This window comes from Leptodactylus fuscus, chromosome 1 (genome assembly GCF_031893055.1).
Source record: "Leptodactylus fuscus isolate aLepFus1 chromosome 1, aLepFus1.hap2, whole genome shotgun sequence".
NCBI lineage: Eukaryota > Metazoa > Chordata > Amphibia > Anura > Leptodactylidae > Leptodactylus > Leptodactylus fuscus.
In genome coordinates, this window is record NC_134265.1 from 88030239 (window position 1) to 88054734 (window position 24496).

General features: G+C 44.9%; 1 protein-coding gene across 1 annotated transcript; it reads right to left on the reverse strand.

Moving 5' to 3' along the window:
• Positions 1 to 1285: 1285 nt before the first annotated feature.
• On the reverse strand, positions 1286 to 23266 carry PEBP1 (phosphatidylethanolamine binding protein 1). The gene is made up of 4 exons (XM_075272748.1): positions 23071 to 23266; positions 3132 to 3241; positions 2690 to 2790; positions 1286 to 1779 (listed from the first exon to the last, which is right to left on the reverse strand). Exons 1-4 carry the CDS (start codon positions 23203 to 23205, stop codon positions 1565 to 1567), a joined length of 561 nt encoding a protein of 186 aa, XP_075128849.1. The 5' UTR covers positions 23206 to 23266; the 3' UTR covers positions 1286 to 1564.
• Positions 23267 to 24496: the final 1230 nt, after the last annotated feature.

Here is a 24496-nt window from a genome sequence, read left to right on the forward strand (position 1 = left end):
TGAGGAGATACAGAGGGCACATGGCCACTGCCACACAGAGCTTTAGAAAGATAGAGCGTGCCAGTAAGTTTAAGACCCTCTGACGCTGCACCATCAATTTTGAATGTAAGTTAGGGTTACTAACCCCTAACCATTTTACAAGATTCGTCTGAGGCAGATCAGAAAAATTCTGATTTGCTCCATTGCCTCAAAAATAAACCTTACCCTGAAAATAAGCCCTATCCCCTTTTTTGTCAAAAGAATACAGGTCTGTGTCTTATTTTCAGAAAAACACAGTAGTAAGACATATAGGAGTGAGATAAGGTGATAATTGGCTGTCAGGATTTTTTATTTATTTATTTTTTTAAATGGGTGTTACAGTAGTGTGTTTAAAGGCAGAAGGAAAGGTACCTTTTGCTAGAGATAGGTTGACGTGGGTTAGAGCAGGAGTATGATGTGGTCTTAACTAGATGCCTACTACCAAAAGGGAGTTCTTAATTGTGGAATGTTTATTTTCTTGTTCAATGATCGTTGTCTATTGTCCCAAATGCACAGAAGAAAACTCTGCATGGGCTTGGGCTCAAAGGATTTCTAAGACGGTGAAAGTCATTGTTCCCAACATTCTCAGTCTCTGATGGTAATGGAAACTTGAGGGGAACAGCAAAAGTTTCAGATCTAATGCATGAATAGATACCTGCTTATAGGGAAGGAAGTCGGTTATCAGGTGGGAATCTGAAAGATTACCTAGGAATATGTTCTGGGGACCTTGGATAAGGTTTGATTTTTTTATATGTTGATAATCCAGCCCAGGTTCAAGACTGTTTTCAGAACAAGTCTGTAGTTGGGAAGACAGAAGTTCTATTGATGGAAGTCATCTAGGTAAGGCATTATCAGTGTGTTCTTTAGGTGCAAAAAACTTGAGACTTCTTCCCAGATTTTTGTGAAAATCCTCAAAGCTGCACAAATGCCAAAAAGAAGCGCCTGAACCTTGAAGTGATGGACATCATATGGTGTCTTGAAGGCAATCCTCAATCCAGCAACGCCATCTAGCAATCTTGTGTTAGCAGGTTTACTGCAGATCAAGTTGGGTTTTTTTAACTGGTGAACAGAAGCCTCTGGTTTTCCTTGGACGGTGCCACTGGTATCAGGATTTTTTTTCTGAATTAAAAGATGATTTCATTCTGACTCTATAGCAATCCACCTTCCTCATCTCAGGCACACAAAGCACTCAAGTTAATTTACCATTTTAAAATATGTCCACTGAATTGAAATATATGCAGCAAATAAGACACAGTCATGCAATTCATAAACTCAAGTTTCACTTTTATTTCAAGCAAATGAACTACTCATGGAATAAGTTTTACACCAAAACATACCATAATCCATGTTGCAGAAAGTAGGATACTGGTAGAGTGTTGAATTGTTGCACAGATATAATACCATACTATAACTGGCAAGTGAGATTTAACACTGGAAGTATTGACAATGTGCAGGGTTCTTGAGCAAGAAAAGTAAAAAAAAAAAAACAAACAAACCACTATGCCACTACAAAGTAGAAGTACAGTTAAGGGGCAACTTCTACGTTTTAGGATGACAGCTGTTCATACAGCTTGGGGACATAATCATCCCACTCTGCCTGGAAGCAATTTCCTGCAACTGGGCCTTCCAGGCCATATTTCTTGCGGAATGAAAGGACCTTGAACAACCCTCTGTGCTCTCCACATCGGTTGGTCAGAATCTTCTCATCACATTTCAGTGGTTCTTTCTGCTCGTAGACTAACCAGACGTAACGATGAAGACCTGGAAAACAACAAAGATAGTATACGTAGTTTACACATCTAGCAAAACCAAAGTAGTTTCTTAAGTCAGTAAAGTCATTAGTGCTCTTATACGGTATCATTTGGTCACATATGCAGTGGTATTTGACTTAGACACATTTTAAGGTTTAGGCCATGTTCACACATGAATTGGAGTCTCGGTTCCTCCAATACAGTCAGTCTAAAATTGTGGACAAAAAAGTCCTGAAAGCAGTTTTTCCATTCAGAAATGTCAGTTTGAAAACTGACACTTGAAAGACCCCGCCAGTATCATCTAACTACCAAAATGGTTTTCTCGGTCTCCCATAGTACATAGTTTCATAGTATAAGAGCGTCAATGTTCCTGAATAGAGATGAGCGAGTAGTAGTCGATGCGCTTAACCCCTTAGTGTTCGGCCGCTTACACGCATACCTATGGCGGCGAGGTATTCAATCGAATACTACTCGCTCATCTCTATTCCTGAATAGTGTTTCAAATATACAATATAGAAATGATTCACTGTGTTATGTTTGTAGTCTGGCAGCTGTTAATAGAGGAGGCAAGAATCAAAATCCCAACTGCTGAATTTAGCAGAATACAAGTTACCATATACAGCAAACACTATTTTGCACATAGGATCAGCAGATGAAAACCTGCTTGCCCGAGTCCCTGTTCCATTTCCATGAACCTCCCAATAACACAAGTATGGCTGTAGCAAAGATAACCTTGAATTTTGCAGCATGATCTCTTATTCTATGTTGAAGGTTTGCTTTTTCTTCTGAAGCCTGTCCAGGTTGTTCTTTCCCCTTCTCATGTCTGAGACTCTGTAGTGTGAAAGCAGCCTTAACCTGAATTCTTTAGAGGGCTGACCCACACCTACACAACATCTACAGGACACCATGGTTACACTTACCAGTTCCTTTGGGTGGACCTGCACCAACATAATCGGACAGAACACAACCACTGCTGATGTCATTTCCCTTCATATTTATAACAAGGAAGTGATGCCATTCCCTAAGAAGCAAAAACATTTTACAATCCATAACTGCACACATTTCTGGCATTTTGCCATTGTCAATATTGTCCCCACTTGCTTGGAGACAGTCCAAGTCTAAATGTTGAGTACCGGTTATGTTACCCTTGAATATAGACTGCTACCACTACATACTGTGCAGCAGGCTAGAACATGCTGAGGATTTGGAATTATGCAGCAGGTCCAAATTCTCCACAGATGGGTTCTGCTGCAGGTAAGTTAGGTTTATACAAACTATACCAAAGTATCGTATTCGGTTGAAGATTTTAGGTGTAGCATGCACATGAACGAGGCCGCTGCCAGACAGTAAATCCCCATGTACCTGAATTTTGGAGTTTTCCGGCTGGGTGCATCAGGGTCTGTAAGCACAAGAGTATACAGCTTGCTGCTATCCATTCCCTCCCATGAAATGCTGGTCGGACGGTTCTGGACCTATTTGTCAAGAGTAAAGAAATAGTAGTAATCATTAATTTAAAAAAAACAAAACACAACATCCAGCACAAACCAAATAAGTGGTAAATAGACAAAATGGAGATTTAACTCCTGTACACATATTTTAAAAAAAAAATTATATGTATGATTCAAGGCCCCCCTGAGATCATAACTTGTTCCTTGGATGGAGAGGTTTGCACTGGGGGGATGGGACATTTTTTTTTTTGTTTTTTTTTTTCTTTCCCTCATCCTCTCTCTCTTCCACTTTCCTGTTTCTTCATGTCTTGCGCCCTCTTTTCCCTTCCCACCCATTATTTTGTGTGCCTTATGCGCCTTTCCTGGGGAGTTGATGCTGCGACCCTCCCTGGGTTTTGCATATGGTTTCTTGGATAATCAATACGTCTGCGATCCAGGATATTACAACTCACATGACTATAAATCATTGTATAATACTATTCTACACACAATGCCCATAGCAGGATGGAAATGAATCAGCTGCTCCAAAGAACATTGGTGAAAAGAGCAAACTAGAAGCTCCACTATGTTTTTGTGTTTTCAGCTTTTGCTATTACATCTAATTCCTGGAGGGTGTTCTTTTACAGGCCACAGATTGTATATCTACAGCAAAAATTGTTCAGTGTCTTATACCAAGATTATTAAACACTAGAGATGAGCGAACAGTGTTCTATCGAACTCATGTTCGATCGGATATTAGGCTGTTCGGCATGTTCGAATCGAATCGAACACCGCGTGGTAAAGTGCGCCATTACTCGATTCCCCTCCCACCTTCCCTGGCGCCTTTTTTGCTCCAATAACAGCGCAGGGTAGGTGGGACAGGAACTACGACACCGGTGACGTTGAAAAAAGTAGGCAAAACCCATTGGCTGCCGAAAACATGTGACCTCTAATTTAAAAGAACAGCGCCGCCCAGGTTCGCGTCATTCTGAGCTTGCAATTCACCGAGGACGGAGGTTTCCGTCCAGCTAGCTAGGGCTTAGATTCTGGGTAGGCAGGGACAGGCTAGGATAGGAAGGAGAAGACAACCAACAGCTCTTGTAAGAGCTAAATTCCAGGGAGAAGCTTGTCAGTGTAACGTGGCACTGACGGGCTCAATCGCCGCAACCCAGCTTTCCCAGGATCCTGAATGGAATACACTGTCAGTGTATTCCCGTATACCCGATATATACCCCGATACCCGTTCCAACGGTGTGCCCCCCCACCTTCACCCCAGAAATACCCTGCAAGTCCCCTAGCAATAGAATTGGGGCTATATACACCCACAATTTTTACTACTGGTATACAGTGCCATTGTCTGACTGGGAATTCAAAGAATATATTGGGAATACAAATACCCTCATTTCTTGCTACTGCCATATAGTGCCAGTTTCTGACTGGTAATTCAAAGAATATATTGGGGTTACGTGCACCCACAATTTTTACTACTGGTATACAGTGCCATTGTCTGACTGGGAATTCAAAGAATATATTGGGAATACAAATACCCTCATTTCTTGCTACTGCCATATAGTGCCAGTGTCTGACTGGGAATTCAAAGAATATATTGGGGTTACGTGCACCCACAATTTTTACTACTGGTATACAGTGCCATTGTCTGACTGGGAATTCAAAGAATATATTGGGAATACAAATACCCTCATTTCTTGCTACTGCCATATAGTGCCAGTGTCTGACTGGTAATTCAAAGAATATATTGGGGTTACGTGCACCCACAATTTTTACTACTGGTATACAGTGCCATTGTCTGACTGGGAATTCAAAGAATATATTGGGAATACAAATACCCTCATTTCTTGCTACTGCCATATAGTGCCAGTGTCTGACTGGGAATTCAAAGAATATATTGGGGTTACGTGCACCCACAATTTTTACTACTGGTATACAGTGCCATTGTCTGACTGGGAATTCAAAGAATATATTGGGAATACAAATACCCTCATTTCTTGCTACTGCCATATAGTGCCAGTGTCTGACTGGGAATTCAAAGAATATATTGGGGTTACGTGCACCCACAATTTTTACTACTGGTATACAGTGCCATTGTCTGACTGGGAATTCAAAGAATATATTGGGAATACAAATACCCTCATTTCTTGCTACTGCCATATAGTGCCAGTGTCTGACTGGGAATTCAAAGAATATATTGGGGTTACGTGCACCCACAATTTTTACTACTGGTATACAGTGCCATTGTCTGACTGGGAATTCAAAGAATATATTGGGAATACAAATACCCTCATTTCTTGCTACTGCCATATAGTGCCAGTGTCTGACTGGGAATTCAAAGAATATATTGGGGTTACGTGCACCCACAATTTTTACTACTGGTATACAGTGCCATTGTCTGACTGGGAATTCAAAGAATATATTGGGAATACAAATACCCTCATTTCTTGCTACTGCCATATAGTGCCAGTGTCTGACTGGGAATTCAAAGAATATATTGGGGTTACGTGCACCCACAATTTTTACTACTGGTATACAGTGCCATTGTCTGACTGGGAATTCAAAGAATATATTGGGAATACAAATACCCTCATTTCTTGCTACTGCCATATAGTGCCAGTGTCTGACTGGGAATTCAAAGAATATATTGGGGTTACGTGCACCCACAATTTTTACTACTGGTATACAGTGCCATTGTCTGACTGGGAATTCAAAGAATATATTGGGAATACAAATACCCTCATTTCTTGCTACTGCCATATAGTGCCAGTGTCTGACTGGGAATTCAAAGAATATATTGGGGTTACGTGCACCCACAATTTTTACTACTGGTATACAGTGCCATTGTCTGACTGGGAATTCAAAGAATATATTGGGAATACAAATACCCTCATTTCTTGCTACTGCCATATAGTGCCAGTGTCTGACTGGGAATTCAAAGAATATATTGGGGTTACGTGCACCCACAATTTTTACTACTGGTATACAGTGCCATTGTCTGACTGGGAATTCAAAGAATATATTGGGAATACAAATACCCTCATTTCTTGCTACTGCCATATAGTGCCAGTGTCTGACTGGTAATTCAAAGAATATATTGGGGTTACGTGCACCCACAATTTTTACTACTGGTATACAGTGCCATTGTCTGACTGGGAATTCAAAGAATATATTGGGAATACAAATACCCTCATTTCTTGCTACTGCCATATAGTGCCAGTGTCTGACTGGGAATTCAAAGAATATATTGGGGTTACGTGCACCCACAATTTTTACTACTGGTATACAGTGCCATTGTCTGACTGGGAATTCAAAGAATATATTGGGAATACAAATACCCTCATTTCTTGCTACTGCCATATAGTGCCAGTGTCTGACTGGGAATTCAAAGAATATATTGGGGTTACGTGCACCCACAATTTTTACTACTGGTATACAGTGCCATTGTCTGACTGGGAATTCAAAGAATATATTGGGAATACAAATACCCTCATTTCTTGCTACTGCCATATAGTGCCAGTGTCTGACTGGGAATTCAAAGAATATATTGGGGTTACGTGCACCCACAATTTTTACTACTGGTATACAGTGCCATTGTCTGACTGGGAATTCAAAGAATATATTGGGAATACAAATACCCTCATTTCTTGCTACTGCCATATAGTGCCAGTGTCTGACTGGGAATTCAAAGAATATATTGGGGTTACGTGCACCCACAATTTTTACTACTGGTATACAGTGCCATTGTCTGACTGGGAATTCAAAGAATATATTGGGAATACAAATACCCTCATTTCTTGCTACTGCCATATAGTGCCAGTGTCTGACTGGGAATTCAAAGAATATATTGGGGTTACGTGCACCCACAATTTTTACTACTGGTATACAGTGCCATTGTCTGACTGGGAATTCAAAGAATATATTGGGAATACAAATACCCTCATTTCTTGCTACTGCCATATAGTGCCAGTGTCTGACTGGGAATTCAAAGAATATATTGGGGTTACGTGCACCCACAATTTTTACTACTGGTATACAGTGCCATTGTCTGACTGGGAATTCAAAGAATATATTGGGAATACAAATACCCTCATTTCTTGCTACTGCCATATAGTGCCAGTGTCTGACTGGGAATTCAAAGAATATATTGGGGTTACGTGCACCCACAATTTTTACTACTGGTATACAGTGCCATTGTCTGACTGGGAATTCAAAGAATATATTGGGAATACAAATACCCTCATTTCTTGCTACTGCCATATAGTGCCAGTGTCTGACTGGGAATTCAAAGAATATATTGGGGTTACGTGCACCCACAATTTTTACTACTGGTATACAGTGCCATTGTCTGACTGGGAATTCAAAGAGTATATTGGGAATACAAATACCCTCATTTCTTGCTACTGCCATATAGTGCCAGTGTCTGACTGGGAATTCAAAGAATATATTGGGGTTACGTGCACCCACAATTTTTACTACTGGTATACAGTGCCAATTTCTAACTAGGAATTCAAAATGCGCAAGGCTCCCGGAAAGGGACGTGGACGAGGCCGTGGGCGAGGTCGGGGGAATGGTTCTGGGGAGCAAGGTAGCAGTGAAGCCACAGGGCGTCCCGTGCCTACTCCTGTGGGGCAGCAAGCATTGCGCCACTCCACAGTGCCAGGGTTGCTTGCCACATTAACTAAACTGCAGGGTACAAACCTTAGTAGGCCCGAGAACCAGGAACAGGTCTTGCAATGGCTGTCAGAGAACGCTTACAGCACATTGTCCAGCAGCCAGTCAGACTCTGCCTCCTCTCCTCCTATTACCCAACAGTCTTGTCTTCCTTCCTCCCAAAATTCCGAAGCTTTACAGAACAATAACCCAAACTGTCCCTGCTCCCCAGAGCTGTTCTCCGCTCCTTTCATTGTCCCTCAACCTGCCTCTCCACGTCACGATTCCACGAACCTAACAGAGGAGCATCTGTGTCCAGATGCTCAAACACTAGAGTCTCCTCCATCTCCGTTCGATTTGGTGGTGGATGACCAGCAACCCACCCTCATCGACGATGATGTGACGCAGTTGCCGTCAGGGCATCCAGTTGACTGGCGCATTGTGCGGGAGGAGGAGATGAGACAGGAGTTGGAAGAGGAAGTGGTGGATGATGAGGACACTGACCCGACCTGGACAGGGGGGATGTCAAGCGGGGAAAGTAGTGTGGATGTTGAGGCAGGTGCAGCACCAAAAAGGGTAGCTAGAGGCAGAGGCAGAGGTCAGCAGCTTAGGCGAAGCCAGGCCACACCCGGAATCTCCCAAGATGTTCCAGTTCGTACCCAGCCCCGAAAAACTCCCACCTCGAGGGCACGTTTCTCGAAGGTGTGGAGTTTTTTCAAGGAATGCGCCGAGGACAGATATAGTGTTGTCTGCACAATTTGCCTCTCGAAATTGATTAGGGGCTCTGAGAAGAGCAACCTGTCCACCACTTCAATGCGCCGTCATTTGGAATCCAAGCACTGGAATCAGTGGCAGGCAGCAACGGCAGGACAAAGGCCGCCTGCCGTTCACGCCACTGCCACTGCCTCTGCCTCTGCCACTGCCACTGCTGACTGTGCTGGCGATGCACTCCAGAGGACGAGCCAGGACACCACTTCATCTGCCTCCGCCACTTTGTTGACTTCTACCTCATCCTCCCCTGGTCCTGTCTTATCTCCTTCTCCTGCACCATCAAAGGCACCATCAGGCGTTTCTTTACAACAACCCACCATCTCTCAGACATTGGAGCGGCGGCAGAAATACACTGCTAACCACCCACACGCGCAAGCCTTGAACGCCAACATCGCTAAACTGCTGGCCCAGGAGATGTTGGCGTTCCGGCTTGTTGAAACTCCCGCCTTCCTGGACCTGATGGCAACTGCGGCACCTCGCTATGCCGTCCCTAGCCGTCACTACTTCTCCCGGTGTGCCGTCCCCGCCTTGCACCAGCACGTGTCACTCAACATCAGGCGGGCCCTTAGTTCCGCGCTTTGCACAAAGGTCCACTTGACCACCGACGCGTGGACAAGTGCATGCGGACAGGGACGCTACATTTCACTGACGGCACACTGGGTGAATGTAGTTGAGGCTGGGACTGCTTCCCAAACTGGCCCGGTGTACCTCGTCTCCCCGCCTAACATTCCTGGCAGGGACACGAGAAGAACACCCCCCTCCTCCTCCTCCTCTACCGCCTCCTCCTCCGCCACCGCCTCCTCCTCCGCCACCGCCTCCTCCTCCGCTGTTAGATTGACCCCAGCTACGAGTTGGAAACGTTGCAGCACTGGCGTTGGTAGACGTCAGCAGGCTGTGCTGAAGCTGATCAGCTTGGGGGACAGACAGCACACTGCCTCCGAGGTGAGGGATGCCCTCCTCGATGAGACGGCAATATGGTTTGAGCCGCTGCACCTGGGCCCAGGCATGGTCGTTTGTGATAACGGCCGGAACCTGGTAGCAGCTCTGGAGCTTGCTGGACTCCAACATGTTCCATGCCTGGCCCACGTCTTCAACCTAGTGGTGCAACGTTTCCTAAAGAGCTACCCCAATGTTCCAGAGCTACTGGTGAAAGTGCGGCGCATGTGCGCCCACTTTCGCAAGTCGACAGTAGCCGCTGCTAGCTTAAAATCTCTCCAGCAACGCCTGCATGTGCCACAACACCGGCTTTTGTGCGACGTCCCCACACGCTGGAACTCAACGTTTCAGATGTTGAATAGAGTGGTTGAGCAGCAGAGACCTTTGATGGAATACCAGCTACAAAACCCTAGGGTGCCACAAAGTCAGCTGCCTCAGTTTCACATCCATGAGTGGCCATGGATGAGAGACCTTTGTGACATCCTACGGGTCTTTGAGGAGTCCACAAGGAGGGTGAGCTCTGAGGATGCGATGGTGAGCCTTACAATCCCGCTCTTGTGTGTTCTGAGAGAATCCCTGATTGACATCAGGGATAACTCAGATCACACAGAGGAGTTAGGGATAGCATCCGATCCGTCACAGCTGGAGAGTAGGTCCACACATCTGTCCGCTTCACTGCGTTTAATGGAGGAGGAGGAGGAGGAGGAGGAGGAGGAGGAGGAGGAAGAAGAGTTGTCCGATGATGTGATGGTGATACAGGAGGCTTCCGGGCAACTTCGAATCGTCCCATTGTTGCAGCGCGGATGGGTAGACATGGAGGATGAGGAGGAAATGGAGATTGAACTTTCCGGTGGGGCCAGAGGAGTCATGCCAACTAACACTGTGGCAGACATGGCTGAGTTCATGTTGGGGTGCTTTACAACCGACAAGCGTATTGTCAAAATCATGGAGGACAACCAGTACTGGATCTTTGCTATCCTTGACCCCCGGTATAAAAACAACATCTCGTCTTTTATTCCGGTAGAGGGGAGGGCCAATCGCATCAATGCTTGCCACAGGCAATTGGTGCAGAATATGATGGAGATGTTTCCAGCATGTGACAGTGGCGGCAGGGAGGGCAGTTCCTCCAGTAGGCAACCAAGTTCTCACCGGTCCACACAAACGAGGGGCACACTGTCTAAGGTCTGGGACACCTTGATGGCACCCCCTCGCCAAAGTGCCGCCACGGAGGGTCCTAGTGTCACCAGGCGTGAGAAGTATAGGCGCATGTTGCGGGAATACCTTTCCGACCACAGCCCTGTCCTCTCCGACCCCTCTGCGCCCTACACGTATTGGGTGTCGAAGTTGGACCTGTGGCTTGAACTTGCCCTATATGCCTTGGAGGTGCTGTCCTGTCCTGCCGCCAGCGTCCTATCTGAGAGGGTGTTCAGTGCAGCCGGTGGCATCATCACTGACAAGCGCACCCGTCTGTCAGCTGAGAGTGCCGACCGGCTCACTTTGATAAAAATGAACCACCACTGGGTAGAGCCGTCATTTTTGTGCCCACCTGTGTAAAGCACCCCAACATGAAACTCCATGTCTGTACTCAACCTCTCCAATTCCTCCGCATCCTCATACTCATCCACCATAAGCGTTGCACAATTCTGCTAATACTAGGCTCCCTCCAACATGATTTCCCCCAACTCTGCTGGTTAGAGGCTCCCTCCACCCTGATTTCCACCAACTCTGCTGGTTAGAGGCTCCCTCCACCCTGCTTTCCCACAACTCTGCTGGTTAGAGGCTCCTTCCACCATGAATTTGCCCAAACTGGGCTGTTTAGAGGCTCCCTCCACCATGAATTGGTCCAAACTGGGCTGGTTAGAGGCTCCCTCCACCATTAATTGGTCCAAACTGGGCTGGTTAGAGGCTCCCTCCACCATGAATTTCCCAAAACTTGGCTGTTTAGAGGCTCCCTCCACCATTAATTGGTCCAAACTGGGCTGGTTAGAGGCTCCCTCCACCATTAATTGGTCCAAACTGGGCTGGTTAGAGGCTCCCTCCACCATGAATTTGCCCAAACTGGGCTGTTTAGAGGCTCCCTCCACCATGAATTTGCCCAAACTGGGCTGGTTAGAGGCTCCCTCCACCATGAATTGGTCCAAACGGGTTTTTAGAGGCTCCCTTCACCATGAATTGGTCCAAACTTGGCTGTTTAGAGGCTCCCTCCACCATGAATTGGTCCAAACTGGGGTGGTTAGAGGCTCCCTCCACCATTAATTGGTCCAAACTGGGCTGGTTAGAGGCTCCCTCCACCATTAATTGGTCCAAACTGGGCTGGTTAGAGGCTCCCTCCACCATGAATTTGCCCAAACTGGGCTGGTTAGAGGCTCCCTCCACCATGAATTGGTCCAAACTGGGGTGGTTAGAGGCTCCCTCCACCATTAATTGGTCCAAACTGGGCTGGTTAGAGGCTCCCTCCACCATTAATTGGTCCAAACTGGGCTGGTTAGAGGCTCCCTCCACCATTAATTGGTCCAAACTGGGCTGGTTAGAGGCTCCCTCCACCATGAATTTGCCCAAACTGGGCTGGTTAGAGGCTCCCTCCACCATGAATTTGCCCAAACTGGGCTGTTTAGAGGCTCCCTCCACCATGAATTGGTCCAAACTGGGTTTTTTAGAGGCTCCCTCCACCATGAATTGGTCCAAACTGGGCTGGTTAGAGGCTCCCTCCACCATGAATTTCCCAAAACTTGGCTGTTTAGAGGCTCCCTCCACCATGAATTGGTCCAAACTGGGCTGGTTAGAGGCTCCCTCCACCATTAATTGGTCCAAACTGGGCTGGTTAGAGGCTCCCTCCACCATGAATTTGCCCAAACTGGGCTGTTTAGAGGCTCCCTCCACCATGAATTTGCCCAAACTGGGCTGGTTAGAGGCTCTCTCCACCATGAATTGGTCCAAACGGGTTTTTAGAGGCTCCCTTCACCATGAATTGGTCCAAACTTGGCTGTTTAGAGGCTCCCTCCACCATGAATTGGTCCAAACTGGGGTGGTTAGAGGCTCCCTCCACCATTAATTGGTCCAAACTGGGCTGGTTAGAGGCTCCCTCCACCATTAATTGGTCCAAACTGGGCTGGTTAGAGGCTCCCTCCACCATGAATTGGTCCAAACTGGGGTTTTTAGAGGCTCCCTCCACCATGAATTGGTCCAAACTTGGCTGTTTAGAGGCTCCCTCCACCATTAATTGGTCCAAACTGGGCTGGTTAGAGGCTCCCTCCACCATGAATTGGTCCAAACTGGGTTTTTTAGAGGCTCCCTCCACCATGAATTTGCCCAAACTGGGCTGTTTAGAGGCTCCCTCCACCATGAATTGGTCCAAACTGGGTTTTTTAGAGGCTCCCTCCACCATGAATTGGTCCAAACTGGGCTGGTTAGAGGCTCCCTCCACCATGAATTGGTCCAAACTGGGGTGGTTAGAGGCTCCCTCCACCATTAATTGGTCCAAACTGGGCTGGTTAGAGGCTCCCTCCACCATTAATTGGTCCAAACTGGGCTGGTTAGAGGCTCCCTCCACCATGAATTTGCCCAAACTGGGCTGGTTAGAGGCTCCCTCCACCATGAATTGGTCCAAACTGGGGTGGTTAGAGGCTCCCTCCACCATTAATTGGTCCAAACTGGGCTGGTTAGAGGCTCCCTCCACCATTAATTGGTCCAAACTGGGCTGGTTAGAGGCTCCCTCCACCATTAATTGGTCCAAACTGGGCTGGTTAGAGGCTCCCTCCACCATGAATTTGCCCAAACTGGGCTGTTTAGAGGCTCCCTCCACCATGAATTTGCCCAAACTGGGCTGGTTAGAGGCTCCCTCCACCATGAATTGGTCCAAACTGGGGTGGTTAGAGGCTCCCTCCACCATTAATTGGTCCAAACTGGGCTGGTTAGAGGCTCCCTCCACCATTAATTGGTCCAAACTGGGCTGGTTAGAGGCTCCCTCCACCATGAATTTGCCCAAACTGGGCTGTTTAGAGGCTCCCTCCACCATGAATTTGCCCAAACTGGGCTGATTAGAGGCTCCCTCCACCATGAATTGGTCCAAACTGGGGTTTTTAGAGGCTCCCTCCACCATGAATTGGTCCAAACTGGGGTTTTTAGAGGCTCCCTCCACCATGAATTGGTCCAAACTGGGGTGGTTAGAGGCTCCCTCCACCATTAATTGGTCCAAACTGGGCTGGTTAGAGGCTCCCTCCACCATTAATTGGTCCAAACTGGGCTGGTTAGAGGCTCCCTCCACCATGAATTTGCCCAAACTGGGCTGTTTAGAGGCTCCCTCCACCATGAATTTGCCCAAACTGGGCTGGTTAGAGGCTCCCTCCACCATGAATTGGTCCAAACTGGGGTTTTTAGAGGCTCCCTCCACCATGAATTGGTCCAAACTGGGGTGGTTAGAGGCTCCCTCCACCATTAATTGGTCCAAACTGGGCTGGTTAGAGGCTCCCTCCACCATGAATTGGTCCAAACTGGGGTTTTTAGAGGCTCCCTCCACCATGAATTGGTCCAAACTTGGCTGTTTAGAGGCTCCCTCCACCATTAATTGGTCCAAACTGGGCTGGTTAGAGGCTCCCTCCACCATGAATTGGTCCAAACTGGGTTTTTTAGAGGCTCCCTCCACCATGAATTTGCCCAAACTGGGCTGTTTAGAGGCTCCCTCCACCATGAATTGGTCCAAACTGGGTTTTTTAGAGGCTCCCTCCACCATGAATTGGTCCAAACTTGGCTGTTTAGAGGCTCCCTCCACCATTAATTGGTCCAAACTGGGCTGGTTAGAGGCTCCCTCCACCATGAATTGGTCCAAACTGGGTTTTTTAGAGGCTCCCTCCACCATGAATTTGCCCAAACTGGGCTGTTTAGAGGCTCCCTCCACCATGAATTGGTCCAAACTGGGTTTTTTAGAGGCTCCCTCCACCATGAATTGGTCCAAACTGGGCTGGTTAGAGGCTCCCTCCACCATGAATTGGTCCAAACTGGGGTGGTTAGAGGCTCCCTCCACCATTAATTGGTCCAAACTGGGCTGGTTAGAGGCTCCCTCCACCATTAATTGGTCCAAACTGGGCTGGTTAGAGGCTCCCTCCACCATGAATTTGCCCAAACTGGGCTGGTTAGAGGCTCCCTCCACCATGAATTGGTCCAAACTGGGTTTTTTAGAGGCTCCCTCCACCATGAATTTGCCCAAACTGGGCTGGTTAGAGGCTCCCTCCACCATGAATTGGTCCAAACTGGGGTTTTTAGAGGCTCCCTCCACCATGAATTTGCCCAAACTCTGCTGGTTAGAGGCTCAATCCACCCTGATTTTCAAAACAAATGTTGGTGCCAACCTCAACTTACTACAAGGGCCAAATTCACTGCTGGTGACAAGCTCTCCTCACTGCAAGTGCCAAATACACATGTTTCAAGGTGTTTTCCTACTGTCAGAGAGGTGGTATTGAGTGTGTAAAGTGTGTAGTTGTTAGGCTGTGATGTTGGGGTAATAGAGGGTCTTTGGTGTGTTAGATGCCCCCAGACATGCTTCCCCTGCTGTCCCAGTGTCATTCCAGAGGTGTTGGCATCATTTCCTGGGGTGTCATAGTGGACTTGGTGACCCTCCAGACACGGATTTGGGTTTCCCCCTTAACGAGTATCTGTTCCCCATAGACTATAATGGGGTTCGAAACCCGTTCGAACACACGAACATTGAGCGGCTGTTCGAATCGAATTTCGAACCTCGAACATTTTAGTGTTCGCTCATCTCTATTAAACACTATTAAAGCTGACTCAAGGACATTGACAGGAGGCAGCCATGTAGGTACATTACGTGACTGCTGTCAGCTATGGACCCAGTAGACTTGGCAACCCTGGTTGACACAGTGACACCATGAGCAGTAAGGGGGCCTGGAAATAAGGCGCTATGGTAAGAAACTAGGGTCCAGATCTTAGTGGATCACAGTACATAATAGTTTAGGCCATTCATCAAAGTTGCACTTTGATTTACAAAGACTGCCAAAGCAACTAATCATATTTATTAAGAAATGCTTGTCTTTGTTCCACAGACTGCCCAGGAGTTGGCAGATGCTTTAGTCCATGTCTGGGAGGAGATCCCTCAGGAGACCATCCACAACCTCATCAGCAGCATGCCCAGGCGTTGTAGGGAGGTCATACAGGCATGTGGAGGCTACACACACTACTGAGCCTCATTGTGACAAGTTTTAAGGACATTACAAAGTTAGATCAGCATGTAGTGTGTTTTTCCTCATTAAATTTTGGGGCGACTCCAAATCCAGGCCTCCATTGGTTAATAAATTTTATTTCCATTGATGATTTTTATGTGATTTTGTGGTCATCACATTCAAATTCGTACAGAACAAAGTATTCAATGAGAATATTTCATTCATTCAGATCTAGGATGTGTTAGTGTTCCCTTTATTTTTTTGAGCAGTATATTTATTTAAAAAAACAACCAAACAGGACATACCGTATTGTTGCCCGTTTTCATGGATCTGTCAATAGAATGATAGAGAATTCAGATTGTGAGCCCTATATGGGACAGTGACTGAATGTCTGTAAAGCGCTGTGGAATATGATGGCGCTATATAAATAAAAGTGTAGCAAAGACCAAAGAGTTGATTATTGACCTTATCATCCAGGAAGGACATAACCCCAATTGCTATAGACGATCAGGAAGTCGAAATGGTGACGTCCTACAAATATCTAGGCCTTCACCTTTCCAACAAAGTAGAATGCACGGAAAACACTAAGAAGGGTGCCAGCAGACTATTCTTTCTTAGATAGGTCCGATCATTTGAAGTGTGTGATGAACTACTAGGTATTGTCTTCCAATCGGTGCTAGCAGAGGTCTTGTTATACCAAGGAGAAGCCTGAGGTTGCAATGACAGAAAAAGAGATGCTGCAAAGCTTAACAAAGTGATTAAAAAGAAGAACTCTGAGTGGCTGCAAGCTTGAGGCTTGGGATGTCTCCCTGAAAATGAGAACTTCAAGGAAATTCTGTAGCAAGCCATCGCATCCTCTATACAATGTCACTATGAATCAACGCAGCTCCTTTAGTGACAGGTTTATCCAGTTGCTTTGTGGAAGGGAGAAGATGAGGGCATTCATTCGGTCTGCAATCTCACACTCCACTTAGAATAGGCTATCCTTCAGACTCTCTGTTGACCTAACAGACAAACTCAGACCACTTCAGGTTAGGTCACACAGAGTTACATGAACTCCGCGTGTGAACATTCCGTCGCGGCTGGCTGGTGCAGTGCACTGGCATCCCGCTCCGGATTAGGCCCAAATGAATGGGCCGGAGCCTCGCGCCGCAGCTGATTCAGCGGCGAGATAGAGGAGCTCACTTTTTTTTTTCCCACTACTAACTAGCGGAAAACAAAGCGAATGACTCCCACTGAAGTCAATGGAAGCCATTTTTGTCTGCAGGTTTTGAGGCAGTCAGTGTTCAGTCTCCTGAGTATTCACCTGTGACATAATGACCATACTACACATTACCCAGTATGGACACCCCTCTGCCTCAGTATCCCGCCACCCTCCAATCCCTACTGAAAATATTACAAGTATTTGTTGCATCACCTGTTTGTTCAAAAAGGAGCTGCCGAATTCCAAATTTCCCCCACATACCAATCAAGTATTATTCTATTATATATGTGCACTAGCTGGTACCCGCGACTTCGTCTGCAGTGATTGTAGAAGTGGGTATATACAGGCGCGGGTAAGGTTTTCGTAGTGTGTATAAGGTATGGGATATGAAATGTAAGCTTGTATCTTGTTGTTTCTGTAATTCAGAGAATACGTGAGACTGTTGTGTTGAAGGTAACTTGTATTTGAGCTGCTATATATACGGTGTTGTGAGAAACTTTACATAGTGACTTTGGGACAGAAGTATTTGAAGTTAACCCTTTCCCGCCGATGGCATTTTTTGATTTTGGTTTTTAGTTTTGCACTCCCCTCCTTCTAAACCCCATAACTTTTTTATTTCTCCGCTCCCAGAGTCATATGAGGTCTTAATTTTTTTGGGACAAGTTTTTCTTCATGATGCCACCATTATTTATTCTATATAATGTACTGGGAAGCAGGGAAAAAATTCAGAATGGGGTGGATTTGAAGAAAAAATGCATTTCTGCGACTTTCTTACGGGCTTTGGTTTTACGGCGTTCACTGTGCAACCAAAATGACATGTCCCCTGTATTCTGTGTTTCGTTACGATTCCGGGGATACCAAAGTTATATGGTTTTATTTACATTTTGACCCCATAAAAAAATCCAAAACTATGTTAAAAAATTTTTTTTTGAAAAGTCACCATATTCCGACAGCCGTAACTTTTTTATACGTAAGTGTACGGGGATGCGTAGGGTGTTTTTTTTTGCGGGACCGGGTGTACTTTGTAGTTCTACCATTTTCGGGAAATGTTATTGCTTTGATCACTTTTTATTCAAATTTTTATCAGAATCCAAACAGTGAAAAAACGGCGGTTTGGCACTTTTGACCATTTTTCCCGCTACGGCGTTTACCGAACAGGAAAAATATTTGTATAGCTTTGTAGAGCGGGCGATTTCGGATGCGGGGATACCTAACATGTATGTGTTTCACAGTTTTTAACTACTTTTATATGTGTTCTAGGGAAAGGGGGTGATTTGAATTTTTAATCCTTTTTATTTGATATATATATATATATATATATATATATATATATAGATATATATATATATATATATATATATATATATATATATATATATATATATATATATAATTTTTTTTTTTTTTTTAAACTTTTTTTTTGCATTTATTAGACTGCCTAGGGGTATTGACATGGGTGGGCGGTGTTGCGGATTGTCAGAGCGGTGGGGGTCGGCAAACATGGCTGCTCCGGAGCGTTATAGAGCGCCTCCTGGAGTATCGTTAAGGTGAGGGGCAAAGTGGTAAAGTATATGTGTATGAGATTGTGTGGGGTTAGGGGCTAGGCTGTAGAGGGCAATATGAATTTTGTGGCTTGCTATGGTCCAAAGTGTGTGAGATTGCAGAGATGGTGGTGTGAGTTTGGGTTTTGTGGGGGTCCTGGCACAAACGTATGTGCGCTATTGTGACGAAAAGTAGCCTATTGCGCAATCGGGTGTATTAACTATGTTTGTGGAAAATTTCAGCCAAATCGGTCGAGCGGTTTTTGCGTGATTGAGGAACAAACATCCGAACATCCAAACTCACAAACTTTCACATTTATAATATTAATAGGATTACAGTATATATTATGTAGTAGGTACTATATTGACAATACCTAGTGTACAGCATATATTACAATATATACTATGGAGCAGGAACTGTATTGGTAACAGTGTACAGTATATATTACAATATATACTATGCAGCAGGTACTGTATTGGTAACAGTGTACAGTATATATTACAATATATACTATGCAGCAGGTACTGTATTGGTAACAGTGTACAGTATACACTCACCGGCCACTTTATTAGGTACACCATGCTAGTAACGGGTTGGACCCCCTTTTGCCTTCAGAACTGCCTCAATTCTTCGTGGCATAGATTCAACAAGGTGCTGGAAGCATTCCTCAGAGATTTTGGTCCATATTGACATGATGGCATCACACAGTTGCCGCAGATTTGTCGGCTGCACATCCATGATGCGAATCTCCCGTTCCACCACATCCCAAAGATGCTCTATTGGATTGAGATCTGGTGACTGTGGAGGCCATTGGAGTACAGTGAACTCATTGTCATGTTCAAGAAACCAGTCTGAGATGATTCCAGCTTTATGACATGGCGCATTATCCTGCTGAAAGTAGCCATCAGATGTTGGGTACATTGTGGTCATAAAGGGATGGACATGGTCAGCAACAATACTCAAGTAGGCTTTGGCGTTGCAACGATGCTCAATTGGTACCAAGGGGCCCAAAGAGTGCCAAGAAAATATTCCCCACACCATGACACCACCACCACCAGCCTGAACCGTTGATACAAGGCAGGATGGATCCATGCTTTCATGTTGTTGACGCCAAATTCTGACCCTACCATCCGAATGTCGCAGCAGAAATCGAGACTCATCAGACCAGGCAACGTTTTTCCAATCTTCAATTGTCCAATTTCGATGAGCTTGTGCAAATTGTAGCCTCAGTTTCCTGTTCTTAGCTGAAAGGAGTGGCACCCGGTGTGGTCTTCTGCTGCTGTAGCCCATCTGCCTCAAAGTTCGACGTACTGTGCATTCAGAGAAGCTCTTCTGGCTACCTTGGTTGTAACGGGTGGCTATTTGAGTCACTGTTGCCTTTCTATCAGCTCGAACCAGTCTGGCCATTCTCCTCTGACCTCTGGCATCAACAACGCATTTCCGCCCCCAGAACTGCCGCTCACTGGATGTTTTTTCTTTTTCGGACCATTCTCTGTAAACCCTAGAGATGGTTGTGCGTGAAAATCCCAGTAGATCAGCAGTTTCTGAAATACTCAGACCAGCCCTTCTGGCACCAACAACCATGCCACGTTCAAAGGCACTCAAATCACCTTTCTTCCCCATGCAGGAGATTGTCTTGACCATGTCTACATGCCTAAATGCACTGAGTTGCCGCCATGTGATTGGCTGATTAGAAATTAAGTGTTAACGAGCAGTTGGACAGGTGTACCTAATAAAGTGGCCGGTGAGTGTATATTACAATATATACTATGCAGCTGGTACTATATAAGTAAATGTACAGTATATACTATGCAGCAGGTACCGTATTAAGTGTACACTATATATTACAGTACATACTATACAGCAGGTACTGTATTGGTAACACCTAGTGTACAGTATATATTACAGTATACACTATGCAGCAGGCACTGTATATATTACAGTATATACTATGCAGCAAGTACAGTATATATTACAGTATATACCAAGCAGTAGGCACTGTAAATATAGTATATACTATGCAGCAGGTACTGTATATATTACAGTATATACTATTCTGCAGGCACAATATATATTACAGTACACTATGTGCAGGCACTGTATGTATTACAGTATATACTATGCAGCAGGCACTGTATGTATTACAGTATATACTATGCAGCAGGTACTGTATATAGTACAGTATATACTATGCAGCAGGCACTGTATATATCGCAGTATATACTATGCAGCAGGTACTGTATATATTACAGTATATACTGTGCAGCAGGTACTGTATATATTACAGTATATACTATGCAGCAGGCACTGTATGTATTACAGTATATACTATGCAGCAGGTACTGTATATAGTACAGTATATACTATGCAGCAGGCACTGTATATATCGCAGTATATACTATGCAGCAGGTACTGTATATATATTACAGTATATACTATGCAGCAGGCACTGTATATACAATATATACTACGCAGCAGGTACTGTATATAGTACAGTATATACTACGCAGCAGGTACTGTATATATTACAGTATATACTATGCAGCAGGCACTGTATGTATTACAGTATATACTATGCAGCAGGTACTGTATATATTACAGTATATACTATTCTGCAGGCACAATATATATTACAGTACACTATGTGCAGGCACTGTATGTATTACAGTATATACTATGCAGCAGGCACTGTATGTATTACAGTATATACTATGCAGCAGGTACTGTATATAGTACAGTATATACTATGCAGCAGGCACTGTATATATCGCAGTATATACTATGCAGCAGGTACTGTATATATTACAGTATATACTGTGCAGCAGGTACTGTATATATTACAGTATATACTATGCAGCAGGCACTGTATGTATTACAGTATATACTATGCAGCAGGTACTGTATATAGTACAGTATATACTATGCAGCAGGCACTGTATATATCGCAGTATATACTATGCAGCAGGTACTGTATATATATTACAGTATATACTATGCAGCAGGCACTGTATATACAATATATACTATGCAGCAGGTACTGTATATAGTACAGTATATACTACGCAGCAGGCACTGTATATATTACAGTATATACTATGCAGCAGGCACTGTATATATTACAGTATATACACTATGCAGCAGGTACTGTATATATTACAGTATATACTATGCAGCAGGCACTGTATATATATACTATGCAGCAGGTACTGTATATAGTACAGTATATACTATGCAGCAGGCACTGTATTACAGTATATACTATGCAGCAGGCACTGTATATATTACAGTATATACTATGCAGCAGGCACTGTATATATTACAGTATATACTATGCAGCAGGCACTGTATATATTACAGTATATACTATGCAGCAGGCACTGTATGTATTACAGTATATACTATGCAGCAGGCACTGTATATATTACAGTATATACTATGCAGCAGGCACTGTATGTATTACAGTATATACTGTGCAGCAGGCACTGTATATATTACAGTATATACTGTGCAGCAGGCACTGTATGTATTACAGTATATACTGTGCAGCAGGCACTGTATGTATTACAGTATATACTGTGCAGCAGGCACTGTATATATTACAGTATATACTGTGCAGCAGGCACTGTATGTATTACAGTATATACTGTGCAGCAGGCACTGTATGTATTACAGTATATACTGTGCAGCAGGCACTGTATGTATTACAGTATATACTGTGCAGCAGGCACTGTATGTATTACAGTATATACTGTGCAGCAGGCACTGTATGTATTACAGTATATACTGTGCAGCAGGCACTGTATGTATTACAGTATATACTGTGCAGCAGGCACTGTATGTATTACAGTATATACTGTGCAGCAGGCACTGTATGTATTACAGTATATACTGTGCAGCAGGCACTGTATGTATTACAGTATATACTGTGCAGCAGGCACTGTATGTATTACAGTATATACTGTGCAGCAGGCACTGTATGTATTACAGTATATACTATGCAGCAGGCACTGTATGTATTACAGTATATACTATGCAGCAGGCACTGTATGTATTACAGTATATACTATGCAGCAGGCACTGTATGTATTACAGTATATACTATGCAGCAGGCACTGTATATAATACAGTATATACTATGCAGCAGGCACTGTATGTATTACAGTATATACTATGCAGCAGGCACTGTATATACTACAGTATATATTATGCAGCAGGCACTGTATATATACTATGCAGCAGGCACTGTATATACTACAGTATATACTATGTAGCAGGCACTGTAAATATATACTATGCAGCAGGCACTGTATATATTATAGTATATACGATGCAGCAGGTACTGTATATATTACAGTATATACTATGCAGCAGATATGGGTGAACTTTAGGCACACGTGGGGCTGACCTATTAGGAGGGAGAGGCTGAGTAGACAGCAGTGATAATATAACACCGCATATACCCCGCGGCTGCTATATTTATCGTGCAGCCAGCATCCACCCCCAGTAATGGAAGGCGTGATGCGCTTCCCCAGCAGCGTGCTAGCAGAGTGGGCGTGGCGCTCATGCCAGGCCTACACAATCACTACCTGGGTAGGGGTGACCACTTGGCCCAGCTCGTCTATCGCCACAGGACCGTAGCTGACACTGAGCGGGAGCGCGGGCTTTTCGTCTACTTCGTCCAGGGCCAGGGCCCCGCACCACTGGGACACGTCCACCGGCATTCTGCACTAAGTCTGCGCCACTCTACTCGCACCAAAAGTACGCTTCTCAAAGCTCCGCCCCAACGTCAAAGCCAGCCAATGAAACAAGGGGCGGAGATTAGCGCTGCCATCCTATTGGCGGGTGGGGATCACCCGTGTGAATGGACCAATGAGCGCGCAGGCTGCATACACGGAGTGACAGCTGCAGCGAGGTGTATGGTCACCCGCGCTAGACGCTGCAGAAGCCGCTCCAGTGCCTGAGCTGAACGCTGCTGGGGCAGAGACGAGACAGTAATGTGCGCCATTCACTGCTGCATGGATCCTCCCTCTCTTGTTTCTCATCCTCACATTCTTCCGTTATTCCCAGGAGGAGCTCCGTGACCCTGACATATACAGTGATCCCGTATAATCCCCTCATGTGCCCCTTGTATCAGCTAGAACAACACGCATCGCAGTATTACTGAGTGCAGTGCGCTAAACGTGCGTCTATTTATCTGTAGATTGCGCCTCCTCCATCCCAAATTACCAGCTGCCCCATGAATGATCAGGATGAGCCCACACTCTGAATCTGTGCAGCAACAATCCCACTCCTGTACCTAGACATGGTTATTATGTCCGCCCCACTTACACACCGCCTCCATCCACTGACCTTAGAAGACTCTTAGTGTATGTTCACACACAGGGGCATACACAGAGCTCATAGGGCCCCTATATGATGTTTTTATGCAGTTGAGAAAGTTTTTTGCAATTAAAAAAATATATAACAGTTTACTCTGCATCATTGCTTTATATCTATGGTGCTCAGGTTGTCTGTGTGACTGAGGGATAAAACTTATCACCACTAACGGGAATTAATATAATAATACATTTTATTTATATAGCGCCAACATATTCCGCAGCGCTGTACAATTTGTAGGGTTCAGATACAGACAGAAAGATACATTACAAAGAAAGTCTTTTCACACAATGGGACTGAGGGCCCTGCTCGCAAGAGCTTACAATCTATGAGGTAGAGGGGGTGACACAAGAGGTAGCAGGGGCGGCATTGCTTATACAGTGGTCAGACAATATTGTAATAGAGGTGACTGTCATTACACAAACATAAAACTTTATGAGCCGTCACCAGTCGTGACCATGTTAATGTGGATGGAGCTTGGACATATAAAGTTAGCCTGAAATGGCATCACATCATGTGGGGTAATGTGGGAGCAGGGACAGAGGAGGGTTAAATTTTAGGGATTCTAATGACAGTATGGAAGGGTTTACATTAGGAATTGTGATAGGCCTGTCTGAAAAGATGTGTCTTTAATTT

Bases quoted from the DNA above. Each gene is read 5' to 3' on its own strand.
- PEBP1 (XM_075272748.1), bottom strand. From the start codon at position 23,205: ATGCCGGTGGACGTGTCCCAGTGGTGCGGGGCCCTGGCCCTGGACGAA. The intron at 3,242-23,070 runs GTAGTGATTGTG...CTTGACAAATAG, and splicing joins AAGTGGTCACCCCTACCCAG to GTCCAGAACCGTCCGACCAG. The intron at 1,780-2,689 runs GTAAGTGTAACC...GTTGTTTTCCAG, and splicing joins AGGTCCACCCAAAGGAACTG to GTCTTCATCGTTACGTCTGG.